Source organism: Lampetra planeri, chromosome 32 (assembly GCF_965212315.1).
Source record: "Lampetra planeri chromosome 32, kcLamPlan1.2.h2, whole genome shotgun sequence".
NCBI classification, from domain to species: Eukaryota; Metazoa; Chordata; class Hyperoartia; order Petromyzontiformes; family Petromyzontidae; genus Lampetra; species Lampetra planeri.
In genome coordinates this window covers 6,000,227-6,017,399 of record NC_136138.1, presented here as the reverse complement: position 1 = coordinate 6,017,399, position 17,173 = coordinate 6,000,227, and the positions used below count along the sequence as shown (strand labels likewise).

The 17,173-nt window shown below is 48.5% G+C and overlaps 1 protein-coding gene across 1 annotated transcript in view; it reads right to left on the bottom strand.

Annotated features, from left to right (window-relative positions):
* LOC144729501 (uncharacterized) overlaps positions 1 to 16,591 on the bottom strand; it is an 88,374-nt gene extending 71,783 nt beyond the window's left edge. Inside the window, exons 1-6 of the mRNA XM_078609837.1 lie at positions 16,359 to 16,591; positions 14,128 to 14,709; positions 10,962 to 11,063; positions 7,274 to 7,385; positions 1,867 to 1,923; positions 1,321 to 1,396 (exon numbers count right to left, since the gene is read on the bottom strand). Of these exons, the coding sequence (XP_078465963.1) occupies positions 1,321 to 1,396; positions 1,867 to 1,923; positions 7,274 to 7,385; positions 10,962 to 11,063; positions 14,128 to 14,709; positions 16,359 to 16,430 (1,001 nt within the window). The 5' untranslated portion in view covers positions 16,431 to 16,591. The remainder of the gene's footprint in view (positions 1 to 1,320; positions 1,397 to 1,866; positions 1,924 to 7,273; positions 7,386 to 10,961; positions 11,064 to 14,127; positions 14,710 to 16,358) is intronic.
* Between the last annotated feature and the right edge of the window lie 582 nt (positions 16,592 to 17,173).

Below are 17,173 nucleotides of genomic sequence, written 5' to 3'. Positions count from 1 at the left end.
GCCCTCTATTACCCCATCAGCCACTGCTAAGATACTTGCAGTGACGGATAAACTAATAACAAATATATTCGCTTCTTTATCCACGAAAAACCACACCGAGTCTGTGGACTTTTTTTCAGGAAGTGCCTGCTACATTTCTTTTTTTGATCTTAACCCTTTCCCGTTCCGAGACTGCAAGTTGCAAGGTGGGTTCCATTCACCGCTGAATCTCTGAACCCACAAGCGGCTCACCATTCATTTTATTTAGAGAGGCCTAGCGCCATTGTTATTAAAGACGTTGTATTCACTGGAGGGAACTGTAGCGACCAAACCGCACTCTATGAGAGCCGACGCCAAACTGTGCCACACGCCCTCCCGCATGGCCTTGTGAGAGCCGTGATACCGATAAAGTTGAGACTTTCTCCTGGTGCTGGGAAAGGCTTAACATTGTTTCGTGGTGGCACGTTCCCCAGTTGTTGCCATGGTTTTTGCGGTTCAAAGCAGGTGTCCACCAGGGAGATGGAGCAATGAAATCACCTCGTGGGCTGGTAGGTGCCGGGTAGATCAGTTCATCGCTGGGTCGCGAGGGGTGGAAGGCCTTCATCCAGCAGTGGATTGAACATGAGTGTTGATGATGATTACGGGCGTGACAATGACGATGTTTAATTTGCCTAATGTTAAATTGATAGTGTGGAGCCACCCTTACCTCACTTCATATTTATAGAGCGCCTTCACTCAAGCCGCTTCACGTAGTTTAAAAACAAACGGTGACAAAATCGAGAATGATTTAGATGGCAGGGGCGTGCAAGGGTTGATGAATGAGTGACCGCAGCAGAGGGCACATGGGGGTCACGAAAGGGTAGCGGAGGGTTGGGAAGGAGTGGAGGGGCGAGTGGAGGGAAGGGGAAGAGAATGAGCAATGGAGAATAGGTGAGGCTTTGTGAGCGGTACGGATGGAGGCTAAGGAGGGGGACTGCTCAAAGTGCAAGGGGAGTGAGCACAGTAAAAGAGCGTCGGGAGCGGTGGTGCAGCGGTTAGCGCGCTGCACTACGAACCCAAATTCGATTCCTGCTCACGGCATATACACCAATGACGATTATCTGAACCGGTCCTGGGCCTCCTCTGGGTTGACTCAGCCTCAAATGAGTACCTTGTGCGGTGTGTAAACATCGCCACTGGGGAGACAAAGACAGCCGGGGGTGGTGTTGGCCACCCACCTTCTCGTGTGCCGTGCCGTCCTTCATAGATGCTGCTCGCTAAAAGCACTTGCCCCAACAGTCTGTTAAGGCTATACGGGGGATCTTTGTCTTTGTGAGCGGAGTGAAAGAGCGTGGCACTCACGGATCACTCGACTTGGTGATCAGGGCTCCCAGCTCCTTGATACGATCGTTGATGTTGAACCTTCGTCGCCGTTCGACTGGTGGGAAGAAAAACACGGTGAAGGGTGCGGCCCGGCAATTCCTTACTCACGTCGCTGCTGGCACGAAGGCCTCCACAGTGGGAGCTCCAAAGGTCTCCTCCAGAGGTTTTATTTATTTTCAAAGCAAGGGCCCAGTGAGCTGATAAGCTCTGCTTCATGGGCGTCCTGCGACGGCACAGATGTTATACAACGGAGATCTTAAGATAAAACTAAACTCTAAAACATATTTTATGTTACCAATTAAGGCCCACTTAGGTATACAGCTTTTTTTCAGAAGCGACCTGGCCACTAATGATAGCCCCATTAAGTGGCTTATCACGTGGTAATTTTTAGGAGCAGCCAAATGCTCCAAAAGCACGTTTATACATGTGGAGGAAAAACCCGGAGGATCCAGTTCCTGGGGCTTGAACATAGATCGCAATCCTCATCAGCTGTTCACTTCTCTGATTTCCACGAATAAAACTCACTGAGGTTGTGGCTCTCCTTTTTCCTCCTCTCCTTCACCAGCGCGCGAGCCTCCAACTCTAGAAAAAAACACGATTTAATGTTTTAACAATGGAACGTTGGCAGTTTGTCATTTTCATCATCATCACCATCATCGTCATCAGCCATGGTCAATCCATTGCTGGATGAAGGCCTCCCAAATCCGGTGCCACGGTGGAGAAATGTTAACTACCTTGCCTGGTATAGAGGAGATCGTGGGTTTAATTCCAACCCTGACACCTGTATATTCGGAGTTTGCGTGTACTCTGAATATGTGTTCAGTGTATTTGCTTGCTATAAATTTCCACATAATCAGCCACTTCACTGAGCTAATCATTTGTGATGGCCATGTCACTACATAGCTCAGTAGGCCTTACATAGTAAAATAAAACAAATTGTTTAGTTTTATACGGACTGCTGCCACCAAAATGCAGCGATCCATCCAAGCCAGCACAATTTAATTTCCGCTGCCGGTAAATCATGGGGACGACGCTCGTTACTTGACAGCGTGTCACACCGTGTCACGGCGTGCCTCGAGGAAAACGGCGTGGCTGTGTGTGCTGCGATGATTGTGTTTGTCAGCAAGTGGGTAAACAGCCAGATTGACGTTTGGCACTTGAACCGTTTATTTCTTGTGAACTGCCTTCGTGGACCCGGGAGCTCACCCCCGGTGCCAATTTTAGTTCTTGATTTATAAGCGGTCCTGTTATAATGTTTTACGCTCGTTTAATCAGGAAGGGTCCTGCCAGGTTTTTCGCAAGGAGGTGGCTGATGATGCTGCTACCGCTGCTGCGCGTAATCCCAGGTAATTTTTCAACCCTGGGATGTTTTGTCACCAACAGCAGTTACAATTGTCACCGTTTTGTCAAGCTATGGGAGGAAAGCAGAGAACACGGGGGAAACCCATACAGAACCATGGGAGAACGTACAAACTCCGGGTAGAAAGGCGCCGGAGTCAGGAATTTAACCTAGAACCCTTTATTGTCACTAGCGTTACCACTGCACCTGCCATGCCGCCCTACGGCGGAATGACCAATAAACATCATTCAAATTTCGATGTAAAGCTTTCGTGACTGCAGGGATTCATCTTCTTGGTTCTTTCGGTAAATTCACGTAGAATGGACCTAACCCTAACCCTATTTTATTATTTTATTTTATTATTATTTTATTTTATTATATTATATTATTATACTATATTATTCTATTGTGTTTTATTTTTATTATTTTATTATTTCCATTCTACGTGACTTCACCGAAAGAACCAAGAAGATGAAACATCATTCAGTTCGTCATTAGTCGTAATATGACGAGGATGTCGTGACGACAAAGACGACGATGAAAACAAACATCTTTTGAAAAATAAAAATGCAATCGTTGCAATTCTGATTTTTAAAAAAACATTTCGAATAAATGTATCATTTGTAAAGGCAATAGGGTAAAGGAGCAGCCCTGCAATTACTAGCGAACGCCACCGCTTCCACAAGAGCCTCGACTGAGGGCGAGCTCTACAATGGCAGTGTTGTGGTTTAATTTAAACGTCATACTTCACCTGACTGGTCGGCATTGGTCGGTGAAGGATTAACTCAGGTCATGGGGTTCAAAGTGCAATATGCCAACCACTGCATCATCACCAATCCCAGAGTATAACTACTGATGTATTAATATTATTGGTTCTTTCGGTAAAGTCACGTAGAAGGGAAATAAAATAAAAGAAAAATTATAAAACAATAAAATTATCACGACGTTTCGACTGCAACACAAGCAATCGTCATCAGATGTGAAATCCACAGCAAGAAAATGGTATTGTTTATATTTTTATTATTGTATTATTTCCCTTCTACGTGACTTTATCGACAGAACCAAGAATATGAATCCCTGCAGTCACGAAAGCTTTAAATCAAAATGTTCTGATGTATTGGTATCACTGATTATAACAATTAAAACTAAACTAAACGTTCTGTTTATCAGGTAAGGCCCACTGAGCTATATAGCTCTTTTTCAGAAGCGAGGGAAAAACTGAAGGACCCGGAGCAAATCGCACGCGACCATGGGGAGAACATTCAAACTCCAAATATACAGCAGCTATCAGAGTCGGGATCAAACCCACGACCTCCTGTATACAATGCGAAGCGGTTAACATCTCGCGAGAGCTGGCGACAGCAGCACGGCTACGACTAAACTGTTTTTATTTTACCAGCTAAGGCCTAATAGCTCTTTTTCAGAAGTGACCTGCCCATCACAAATGATTATCTCGATGAAGTGGCTGATCTTGTGGAAATTTATAACAAGCAAATACACTGAACACATTCTAGATTTGAAGCTTTCGTGACTGCAAGGAATCATATTCTTAGGTTTTTTCGGTAAAGTCACGTAGGTAAAACATCAAAATTAATGAAAATAAAATAAAATAAAACAAAAATCACGACGTTTCGGAGGCAACACAAGTCTTCGTCATCAGGTGGGACCGTCACAGCCGAATTAGCTGCATCAAGTGAGGCAATGATTCAATATGTAATCCCCCCTCTCCTCCCCCCTTCAACTTGCTTATGAGGGATTACATCTTGAATCATTGCCTCACTTGATGCAGCTAATTCGGCTGTGACGGTCCCACCTGATGACGGAGACTTGTGTTGCCTCCGAAACGTCGTGATTTTTGTTTTATTTTATTTTATTTTCATTAATTTTGATGTTTTACCTACGTGACTTTACCGAAAAAACCTAAGAATACACTGAACACATGTTCAGAGTACATGCAAACACCGAATTTACAGTAAAACCTTGGATTGCGAGTAACTTGGTCTGCGAGTGTTTTGCAAGACGAGCACTTTTTTTTAATAAATATTAATTTGATAAACGAGCGAGGTCTTGCAATACGAGTAGTGCGCGTATACGCTTTGTCTGCCGAGCATCACGTGATCACAACTGATATACGAGTGCTTTAGATTACAAACACGTTTCCGGAACGAATTATGCTCGCAATCCAAGGTTTTACTGTACAGGCGTCACGGTTGGAATTGAACCCACGATCTCCTGGATACAAGTCGAGGAAGTTAACATCTCGCCACCGTGGCACCCATTTCACCATCCTTTGTCAATCCACTGCGAGATGAAGACCGCCCCATCCCACCACGGAGATTGTTTGACCATACTTCGCCATGCTGGTCAGTGTGGATTGAATGTGGTGGGGAGGTCAGGACTGGTTCAGGCATCACTCGCCGCTGATGTGTAAGCCACGGCCCGGAATCAAAATCAGGTGGCCAGGTTCAGAGCACTCGGCCCATCATCCCTCTGTGATTAACAAAATGAGCAGCAGTTTGTTGAAAGTCAAAAGTATCTGTAACCCAACGCAGCTGCCGCGATGGAGCCACTGCTCACTTCAGAACATGGTGGAGCAATACATATAGGCACCAGGTACTCATTTGAGGCTGATTCGACCTAGGGGAGGCCCAGGACCGGTTCAGATAATCATCGCTGGTGTTGGCTTTGAGCGGGAATCAAACTCGGGTTCACAAGGTTCATAGCGCAGCGCACTAACCACTACACTACTGCTTCAAAATAAAAACACAACACATTCGCACACACGTGCACGCACTTCTGCCACGTGACTAATTGATTTAACATCACGTGTCTAAGAGGAGATGTGATGATTCTCCCGATCGCCCGCCAGGCTGTACGGGTTATGCATATTATTGCGGCCGCCCTCCTGTTTCTTTCATTTTGGGAGCGAGGCTAAACCGACGGGCTAAACCGACGGGCGTAGCCGAGACAATATTTTGGGAAGTGGTTTGAAAGCGCCACTGATTCGGCTGGGTGCGGAGCGCAGGAGCGACGGCTAAAAAAAAAGGGGGCAGCAGCGATTTACAACGGCCTCTGCTTTGTTGTTATCTGCCGCGTCCCCGACGGGCCGATTTTGCCGCCGATCTCATCTTATCTTAAACGCAGCGATTATGGAAATGAGTCTTGGGAGCACACGTGGCTAATTGTTCATGCGAAAGTCCGATTAGGCCAGAGGACTAAGGTCACATTCGTGGGGTTGGCGATGAGCTCCAAAGTGGCTTGATGGGTTGGAATTTATCCAAATTTAGCGATGAACCAAGCTTAATGCGATGGGGTTTTTTTTTTTCGCTCAGTCATCGGTGACCACCCTGAGCGCTTATGTACGCACACATGTTGAACTGCTTTTGCACCGCACGTAGCACACCGTGCTAATCTGAGGGTGTGCTGGGAGTCAACAAAACGTAGACAAATTCATTCTAGTGAAATAAAAATTTTCAGGGAGTACGAAACGGCAACGGCCTTCGCGCGGCTCACACTGTTGAGTGAGAATTCACGACCAACGCCGTCGTCAGCGCAGAGCAACACCACCTCAAGCAATTGAAAATGTTTACAATCATTGGGGACTGAGTGGACTACACAGGCGACTGAAGCCAAGATTCAACACCGGTATCTCAGCGGTGCCAGCTCGGCACTCTCTGACCTCTGAGCGACCGAGTCACCTCAATGAACCCTATCCCGTTTCCGAGTCGCCTGTAAGTTGCAGGGTGCGTCCCCGTTCACCGCTGAATCTCGGAACGCGTACGCGGCTCAGCGTTAATTTTATTTAGAGAGGCGTTGCGCCGTTGCTTTTAAAGACACTCTACTCACCGCAGAGAACTGTCGCGACACGACCGCCGCACTCAATGATAGCTGGCGCCAAACTGTGCCACACGCCCTCCTGCACGGCCTTGTGGGAGCCTCGGTACCGGTGAAGTAATTTTATTTCAGTTTTTCTTCCGGTTTAGTTTTGATGACATACACATACATTGTCGGAATGGCGGAATGGTTAATTAATTACACTGGTCAACAAAAAAAAATTTCTGGCCTGGACTTTTGCAGCTGTTTTAGACTAATTTCAGGGTGCTGATTCCAAATCTGATTTGCTCTATCACATCTCATTTTTATGCTATCATCATACCCCATTTTCATTGATTTTACCCGAAATTAACACTGTCACTTATGATTGCAAGTTGTTGCGAGTCAGTGACTGCTTTAGTGTTAAATTATGGTGCTGTATTTTTAGAATAGTGTGTTTATAATATCATTTTATGTAGATATTCACATTTATTTAATATTGTTCTTATGCAATTTTTATTGAAAATGCAATATTTGATATCTCAAAAACCTGACGTAATAGACAAAAACTGATGCCAGATTTGGAATCAGCACCCCAAATTTACCTTAAAACCGTTGGAATACCTTATGCCAGAAAAAGTGTGTTGACCAGTGTTATCAGACCTCATTGCAAGTGAACGGCGGCCGGTCAAACCCTCGCAAACCGCAGCGGTTCCCAGGCTTTTCCTTCTCGTCGCATCCTAAACGGGCGATCGATCTCACACGACGGGCCGTGCTCACCCGTGATCTCCACCTTGATGGAGTCGCCGCACGCCATGGGTGGCAGCGTGTGCATCTGTCCCAGTGCCGCGTGGTGGCCCCTGAAGCCGCCCGCTCGGACCCGCGGTGTCACCTGCATGCGGGCAGCAGAGGGTGGCGCACGGGGCAGACGCCGGCCTCTGTTAGCCCGAAGACTAACGCAGCACCTGCAGCTTAATAATTAAACCCATCGACTAGCATCAACAGACGACTGTAGGACCCACAGACGAACACAGCAACTGCAGCTTTGTATAGAACCCATAGACTTTTAAATTTCGATTTAAAGCTTTCGTGACTGCAGGGATTCATCTTCTTGGTTCTTTCGGTAAAGTCACGTAGAATGGAAATAATAAAATAATAAAAATAAAACATAATAAAATAATTCTCACGACGTTTTGGCCACAACGCAAGCAGCCGTCCTCAGGTGAAGAACAGGTCTGTCTGAAAGACAGCGACAGACCTGTTCTTCTGTCTGAAAGACAGCGACAGACCTGTTCTTCAACTGAGGACGGCTGCTTGCGTTGTGGCCGAAACGTCGTGAGAATTATTTTATTATTATTTATTTGTATTATTTTATTATTTCCCTTCTACGTGACTTTACCGAAAGAACCAAGAAGATGAACCCATAGACTGCCGTAGGACCCATCGGCTTAAATAGGAACTGTAGCTTTACATAGAAAATATACACAAAGGATCAATAGATCAATATACTTACATATGGCCTACAGGACCTATCGATTAACATACACTTAATAGACCTACACAGAGCCCAGAGGCTAACATAATTACGTAATGTCTATAGACCGACATACAGCCCATACACTTCCACAGTCCTTGACAGCAGGACTTACAGAATTATAAAGGGCCAATAGACTTGTACTGGGCATACAGACTTAGATGTCAATGAATATAGCACCCATATACTGATATATGGGAATCATACACTAGCACTTAAAACATATGCAAACATTACAGCAAACTTTAAAACAAATTTACACTCTGGGATTTTTTGTGTAGGAATATATCCCACATCCAAGATCCATCACCGGCGCCGACACCACAGCCGCCACTACCACGTCACAGGCACCATCACCACCACCGACCACCACTACCGGCACGACCAACAACAACATCATCTGTCATTCGCTACTAAGTGGCGGTGACGACACATTGGCGCCTGTGCCAGGCCAGGTGCCAGGCCAGGTGCACCACGTGAAGTGTCGAAGGCTCGCTGACAGGAGGTCATGGCACAGACCCAGGTGTCATGGGTTGACTGAGATGACTGACAGATGCACCAATTGTGCCTCCCTAATGTGCCAACTGGCACTACCACCACTATCACTATCAGCACCACCACCACCCCCGCTACCACCACTGACTCCACCACCAATGGTACCAAAGACAAAGATCCCCCGAATAACTTTTAAGAGACTGTTAAGGGCAAGTGCTGTTAGCGAGCACCAATGAAGGCCAGCACGGTACACGAGGGGGTGGGTGGCCAGCATCACGCCCGGTCTCCTTTGTCTCCCTAGAGGCAATTTTACACACCGCACCAGGTACTTGTTTGAGGGTGAGTCGACCTAGCGGAGACCCAGGACCGGTTCAAAAACCGTCACTGGTGGTGGCCGTGAGCGAGAATCGATCTCGGCTCGCTGGGTTCGAAGCGCAGCGCACGAACCACTGCGCCAACGCTCCCCACACACCACTGGTACCACCACGACCACCAATGTCACCACCACGACCACCAATCGCACCACCACGACCACCAATGGCACTACGACCACCACCAATGGCACCACCACCACCACCAATGACACCACGACCAGCAATGACACCACTACCACCACCAATGACACCACGACCACCACCAATGACACCACGACCACCACCAATGACACCACGACCACCACCAATGACACCACGACCACCACCAATGACACCACCACCACCACCAATGACACCACGACCACCACCAATGACACCACCACCACCACCAATGACACCACGACCAGCAATGACACCACCACCAATGGCACCACGACTACCACCAATGACACCACGACCACCACCAATGACACCACAACCACCACCAATGACACCACAACCACCACCAATGACACCACGACCACCACCAATGACACGACGACCACCACCAATGACACCACGACCACCACCAATGACACCACGACCACCACCAATGGCACCACCACCACCACCAATGACACCACGACCAGCAATGACACCACTACCACCACCAATGACACCACGACCACCACCAATGACACCACGACCACCACCAATGACACCACGACCACCACCAATGACACCACGACCACCACCAATGACACCACCACCACCACCAATGACACCACGACCACCACCAATGACACCACCACCACCACCAATGACACCACGACCAGCAATGACACCACCACCAATGGCACCACGACTACCACCAATGACACCACGACCACCACCAATGACACCACAACCACCACCAATGACACCACAACCACCACCAATGACACCACGACCACCACCAATGACACGACGACCACCACCAATGACACCACGACCACCACCAATGACACCACGACCACCACCAATGACACCACGACCACCACCAATGACACCACGACCACCACCAATGACACCACGACCACCACCAATGACACCACGACCACCACCAATGACACCACGACCACCACCAATGACACCACGACCACCACCAATGACACCACGACCACCACCACCACCACGACCACCACCACGACCACCACCAATGACATCACGACCACCACCAATGGCACCACGACCACCAATGGCACCACCACGACCACCAATGACACCACGACCACCACCAATGACACCACGACCACCACCAATGGCACCAAGACCACCAATGGCACCACCACGACCACCAATGGCACCATCACGACCACCAATGACACCACGACCACCACCAATGGCACCACCACCACCAATGACACCGCGACCACCAATGGCACCACGACCACCACCAATGGCACCACGACCACCACCAATGACACCACCACCACCACCACCACCAATGGCACCACGACCACCAATGGCACCACCACAACCACCAATGACACCACGACCAGCAATGACACCACGACCACCACCAATGGCACCACCACCACCACTAATGGCACCACGACCACCAATGGCACCACGACCACCACCAATGGCACCACCACAACCATCAATGGCACCACGACCACCAATGGCACCAAGACCACTACCAATTACACCACGACCACCACCAATGACACCACGACCACCAATGGCACCACCACCACCACCAATGACACCACGACCACCAATGACACCACCACCACCACCAATGACACCACGACCACCACCAATGACACCACGACCACCACCAATGGCACCACCACCACCAATGGCACCACGACCACCAATGGCACCACGACCACCAATGGCACCAAGACCACCACCAATGGCACCACGACCACCACCAATGGCACCACGACCACCACCAATGGCACCACCACCACCACGACTACCACCAATGACACCATGACCACCACCAATGGCACCACCACCACCACCACCAATGGCACCACCAATGGCACCACCACCACCAATGGCAACACCACCACCACCACGACCACGCCGCTCTTACCGTGCCGGCGGCGACGAGGGCCGCATGCGCCCGGCCCAGCTCCTCGTCGCTGTAGCTCGACTCGAGCCCCATGATGTCGTCCATAATGTCACCCATCATCATCTGGCGCACGAGGAGACAAGCGGAGCGAGCAGGAGCCACCGTCACCGCCGTGCCCATCCCTGGATGAGTCACCAACCTCTGAAGTTGCTGCAGTTCTCTCCCCCCCCCCACCATCTCCCACCATCGTTAATGCGGATATTTTAAAGTCTTGTACATTTTCTTAAGCGAGTTTATTCTATTCATCCTAACCTTCTCTTGTTCTTACATGATGCCTTGAGACATTAGTGGAAGGCGCCAGTCAAATGAATGTAATTTATTATTATTATTCTCCCAAGTTCCTGTGGCCTTGCTCAATGTAAGAGACGAATCAACTCCTCAATGCAAAACACGTACTAACGCCACTTTTAGATTTGAAGCTTTCGTGACTGCAAGGATTCATATTCTTAGGTTTTTTCCGGTAAAGTCACGTAGGTAAAACATCAAAATTAATAAAAAAATAAAATAAAATAATATAATAATAAAATAATAATAATCATATTTTATTTTATTTTTTTTATTAATTTTGATGTTTTACCTACGTGACTTTACCGGAAAAAACGTAAGAATATAACGCCACTTTGACAGTGCTAATTGTTTCCGTCTTGAGGCATGTGCTCAGCAATTGTGAGTTGAAAAAACACAGTACCTATAGACATACACACGACCCATATGCACTGATAACATAAGTAGGATCCATTGACATGCGCAGGACCCATATACGAACATATAACGTATTGACATGCATAGGACCCATATAATAACATAGAACTTATTAACATGAACAGGACCCATATACTAACATAGGGCCCATATAATAAAATAGGATCCATAAACATACATCGGATCCATAGATGTACAAAGGGGCCGTCCATAAATGTCACACAGCTTCGCAAAAAGTCAGACCCCCCTCAAATATGACGTCACAAAGCTCCCCCCCCCCAAAAAAAAAAAACATGCTTCAAATCGCTTTAAACTATTGTTATTGTAGTGCGTATTTAATGTGCCGCTGCACTCTGATGTTGTGGGAGAAAACATTTATTAAAAAGTATATTTAATTAAGTGGAACGAATTGTCTATTTATTTAAAGTTGCCCATTTTGATGTGACGTCACATTTCTCAACCCCCCCCCCCCCCCCGGTCACACATCGTCACAAATGTCTGACCCCTCCCCCTAGGTGCGTGACGTCATTTATGGACGGCCCCACATGACCATTTAGGTTGAAAGAGGTACCATACATTAACATAAGATACACCTAATAACACATTACCCAAATATCACCATAAACCTCATAGATTAACATAGTATCTATAGACACACATGGGACTCATCGATTAACATTGTACCCATAGACTAACACAGGACCCACATACTACACGTGGGACCCATAAACAATCCATTGGTGGCTTTACTGAGCCTAGTTTGCTCATAGTAACCAGGCTGAAACCTGCTTAGCTTATGAGATCCCACGAGATGGGGCCAGCTCTACGGTGATTTGGTCATACGAGTGGCAGCACTTTGCTTGAAGTCAACAGTAATTGTCGAGATAAACTGGCGCACTGCCACAGAAATGTGGAATATCCACCCTGCTATTGGAGGGCCGCCAATGTAGCTTGCCGCGCACCGCCCCACACTCATTGCCAATCCTCACGCTTACCTCTCCCCATTGGACAAACATGCACCACGATCAGCGATGACATTTCGTGAGATTGGGCAACTCTTTTAAACAAAAATAATAATATTTTACCAGGTAAGGCCCACTGAGCTATATAGATATTTTTTTCAGAAGCCACCTGGCCACAAATGAAAGCCCAACGAAGTGGCTTTTATCGCGTGGAAATCTACAGCAGCCAAAAATGGGGAAAACCCTATTCTCATATTTTGGTACTGGCAAAGAAGGTCTCATGATGTAGATGCTCAAGCCCGAGCTCTCATTACTCTGATAGTGCATTGCCTTTGATCTGTACGCCTTTTTGGCGTCCTCTGGTCTAACACCGTTTGAGACGAGGCCCAAAAGAAAGCTGTCTCTGGTGTGGACCAATCAGGTTCAAAGACAATGCATTCATTATCAGAGTATGTTTTTTTGCATTTTGACCACAAGTATTGTGGTTAAAATGCAAACATGATTCATTTTATCTGTTGCCAGATAAAAAAAAAATGGGGCAACCCTATTCTCATTCTAAACGCACGTTGATTCTAAATGTGGATGGAAAAACCGGAGGACCCAGAGAAAAATAAATCCACGCGACCACGGGTAGAACATTCCAACTGCAAATATACAGGCGCCAGGGTGTCGGGATCGAACCTACAACGTCCTGTACTACTGGCGAGATCGTCCTCAACCTCGCCACAGTGGCGCCCTATCCCACGCCGCTCCAGCAGGGCTCGTTATTCGCCCGTGACCTTAAACTCAAAACACCTTCGCAGCGAGGTTGTCGGCTGACCTCACCAGATCTCAATCTTTATTTGAATCGGCTCGATTGTCGCAGACAGCGCTAATTGCTCAGCGCGTCACGTGGGACGTGTGTTTAACAATAATCCGGCGCGCGCGCCGAGTGGAACGAGTTTTAGTTACACTGCATTTGGGTGGGGAGAGGGAATTCGGTAAGCGCGGAAAGACGGAGCCGTGGTGGTCGTGGGTAGCGAGGACCGGAGTTTTGAAAACTCTGCCCCATTGGATTGTCCGGCTCACCCGTTCCGGTGTTTTATGTTCTCTCTCTCTCTCTCGGTTCCGTCAGCCGTACGATTTCCATGAGCATATAATGACGCATTTGCATACGTTGTCAATAATCGATTCTTAGACGTGTGAATTGATTGTGCCGTGAGCGTTAGAATGAATGTTCATCATTCAATCAGTAGACTAATTTAGCAAACAATTAATCAAGCTAATAAATTAACCCCTCAATCGCCTAATCAACCAATTAATCAATCCATAAACCAATTATTTGATGAACCAATCAACTAACAAACCAATTGATCAGACCAGAAAAATCAATCAACCATTTAAATAACCGGTCAGGCAATCGTAAAACCAATCATTTAAGCAACTAATTAATTACTTGATCAATAAAGCAATCAATAAATCACCTCTCCGTCATGGCTCGACCCAGCCTCTGACGCAGCTCCGGGGCTGTGCGCCACCGCCGCGGCCATCGCGAGCCACTCGGCCACGGCAGGGCCCTCGGCTTGCAGCGCAGACACCAGGGAGGGCAGCGGAGGGGGTGGCGGGGGATGGGGCAGCAGAGGAAGCTGATGGTGATGCTGCTGCTGCTGCCCATAGACCCCGGCCCAGCCCGAAAGGTCTCCGTAAAGCGGCCCACGCGGTGGGGCCAGCTGACACCGCTCGGCACCACCGCCACCACTGCCGCCACCGCCTCCTCCATCCAGCGGACCCCACGCCGAGAGACGGACTTCGTCGCTCTCCGCTGGGCTCAGCTGCCCCGGGCGGAGGTGACGGGCGTCCGCCGGGTACGGCACGTGGCGGGGAGTCGAGGGCAGCGGGCAGCAGAAGGGCAGAGGTCGGCCGTGGGAGCCGTGCGGGGGCCGTTGGTGGTTGGAGGGGGGTGGAGAGGAGAGCGCGTGACGCGGGTGTGCCGCGTCAGGCTCCGCGGGGTCCGGGCTCGCGGAGGTCGCCGGGTGCAGGGAAAAGCTCCCCGGGTTGGAATCCAGCTACAAGGGATAAAGGCGCAGCCCTGAAATGTGCTTGCTCGCGTCGCTGCTGCATTGCTGGCGGAAGGGCCTCCCCGCTGGAGAGAGGCCCCCTCCAGAGGAGGGTCGGAAAGCAAAGGTTTAATTCGCAGCCGCGACGATCCGTCGACGAAAGCGATTGGACGGAGAGGTAAAGGTGCAGCCCTGAAACGCATTGCTCGCGCAACTGCCGGTGGAAGGGCTCCGTGTTTCAACTGCCACAGCGGGAGAGATTGAACTGGCGACATCTGTGTGTGGCGGGGGGGGGGTACCCAGGATCGGTTCGGATATAATTCGCCAATGATGTTAGATGTTAGCTGTGGTCAGACGTAGACTCGGCCGAGCAGGTGGGGTGCGCTAAAAACGATGCTAGCTATAAGACAAAGATCCCCCGTATAGCCTGAACAGGCTGTTGGAACAAGTGTTTTTAGCGAGCACGCATGAAGGCCGGCACGGCGCACGAGGGGGTGGGTGGCCAACATCACGCCCGGCCGACATACACACGAACGCGTGAGTCTCTTGGGGTAATGAGACTTGGCTCGGCTTTCTTGGGTAAACAAATCGGAGTAATCACGCAATACAAATTATAACTGAGAACCCATTGGGACGAAGGTGTCTATTGCTCGGAAGGCCCTGGGGTACAAACAGAGAACGGGCAGCACAGAAACACCTCGGTGGCGAAGAATGGAATTGCGTCAAGAGCCGCAAAGTCAGACGAAGTTTCACAAGATAAATAAATATAAACTGGGACAAAAGTCGAACCCGAACTTTCAGTAACACAATAATGCACGCACGTCACCCAAATAAACTACACACATTGTTCGCTCATTCTGATATGACAAATACATAGTACAGTATGAAACACAGCAGTTCTCATTTACTACAAATACCTCTGAGTGTTTAGAAACATAATCAGAAGTTGTTTTCCTGAGTTTAATCCCATCATGTTTGTGGATTCTCTCTCGGGTTCTCCGGGTTGATGTCACACGAAGCCAAAGTCTCATTTAACGTAATGGGCCAAACATCCCAATGGAGCAGGACCCTCCTGACTAACGAGTCTTGAGGCTCGGTGAGGCTTACCTGGATAAATAAAGGACATTGTTCGTATTACTCTTAATCCTAATAAACACGCGGTTGAGTTTACTTTTGAACGTTGCCGCTGATTGTAGCGATAATAAATAAGTGACCTTGAAGGTGCACTGTTTAAACGTGGACGTTATCTCGGTTACGTTTAATGCAGGCACCCACCCACTGGTTAGCTTTTCTTTGACATAAACGGAAAATAAACGTAATTTGCAGTCCCCTTTGGCGATCCACTTGGTGGATGACGACCTCCCAATGTCGCGTCGGTCACGGGTGGCTGGTTTAACCATACATCACCACGCTGGTCCGTGCTCACGTGTGTTTTTTTAAATCCATTATTACATTCGTCCAAAAACAAACGGCGAATGAGTTTTGAATTCAATCCGTTGACAAAATATTATAACCGCAACGACACTGCCTTATTAGCAGCCGCAGCAGCAACAGCAGCCCTTTGAAGGCCACTGTCACATTTTCGAGATCGACTACTGGGCGTGACCTTTCACGACCAGCAGCAGCAGCCGGTGACGAACCACAAACAGCGCCCTCACCTCTCCGTGCGAAGGCACGCACGCCACTCCGGGCACAGCGACTCGACGACGCTCATACGCGCAAGCTGACATCGATTCAGCTCTTCTTCTTCTTGTTAGTCGATCGAACGAATTTCATATGAAAAATAATAATAATCCCAGTCGATCGGCGAACATGTAACGCTATCCCTCCCCTCCTCCCCACTACCGCCCACACACACACAAAACAACGTTGTGTCCGTGTTGCTCTTGGCTTTGAGAGTCATGTGCCAGCTGCTGCCCGTGCCGACCAAGTCTTTTAACAGCTGGGCCGAGCCAATGCCATTGGTCAATCGGGCTCTCGCCTCCGCCAAAATCCCATTGGCCGACGGAAGGAAAAATAAATAAATCGGTTCGTTGGATTTGCCCTCTACAGATTTTGCACCCCCCACCCCTCCACCACGTTGAGAGACCACAACTCCGGCAAGGGATTCATTTCAGCCGGGTCGGCGACCCATAAAATATTTCACACCTAGTCAACATCTAGATGTGGCCGTCGCTGTGGCAGCGAGTCGTATATGCCCACCTTTCTCGGATCGAGCAGCGTCTCAGGAAAAAAGAAATGTACTTGTGGAATTAAGTCACGTGTGCAACAATTTTTTTTATGTAACAAAATTTTTTTCAAATAAATCCCAAACATTTTGGAATACCTGTTGTGGAATGACGTGGCACCAACCTACCAATCGGACGTTTCATGTTTAGGTTTTTGTGGGCACCCACCCAACCACCCACCCACCCACCATCACCACGGTTCAATCACGTGAATTCATGCATTCTGACAAACGTTAATTTTTTTC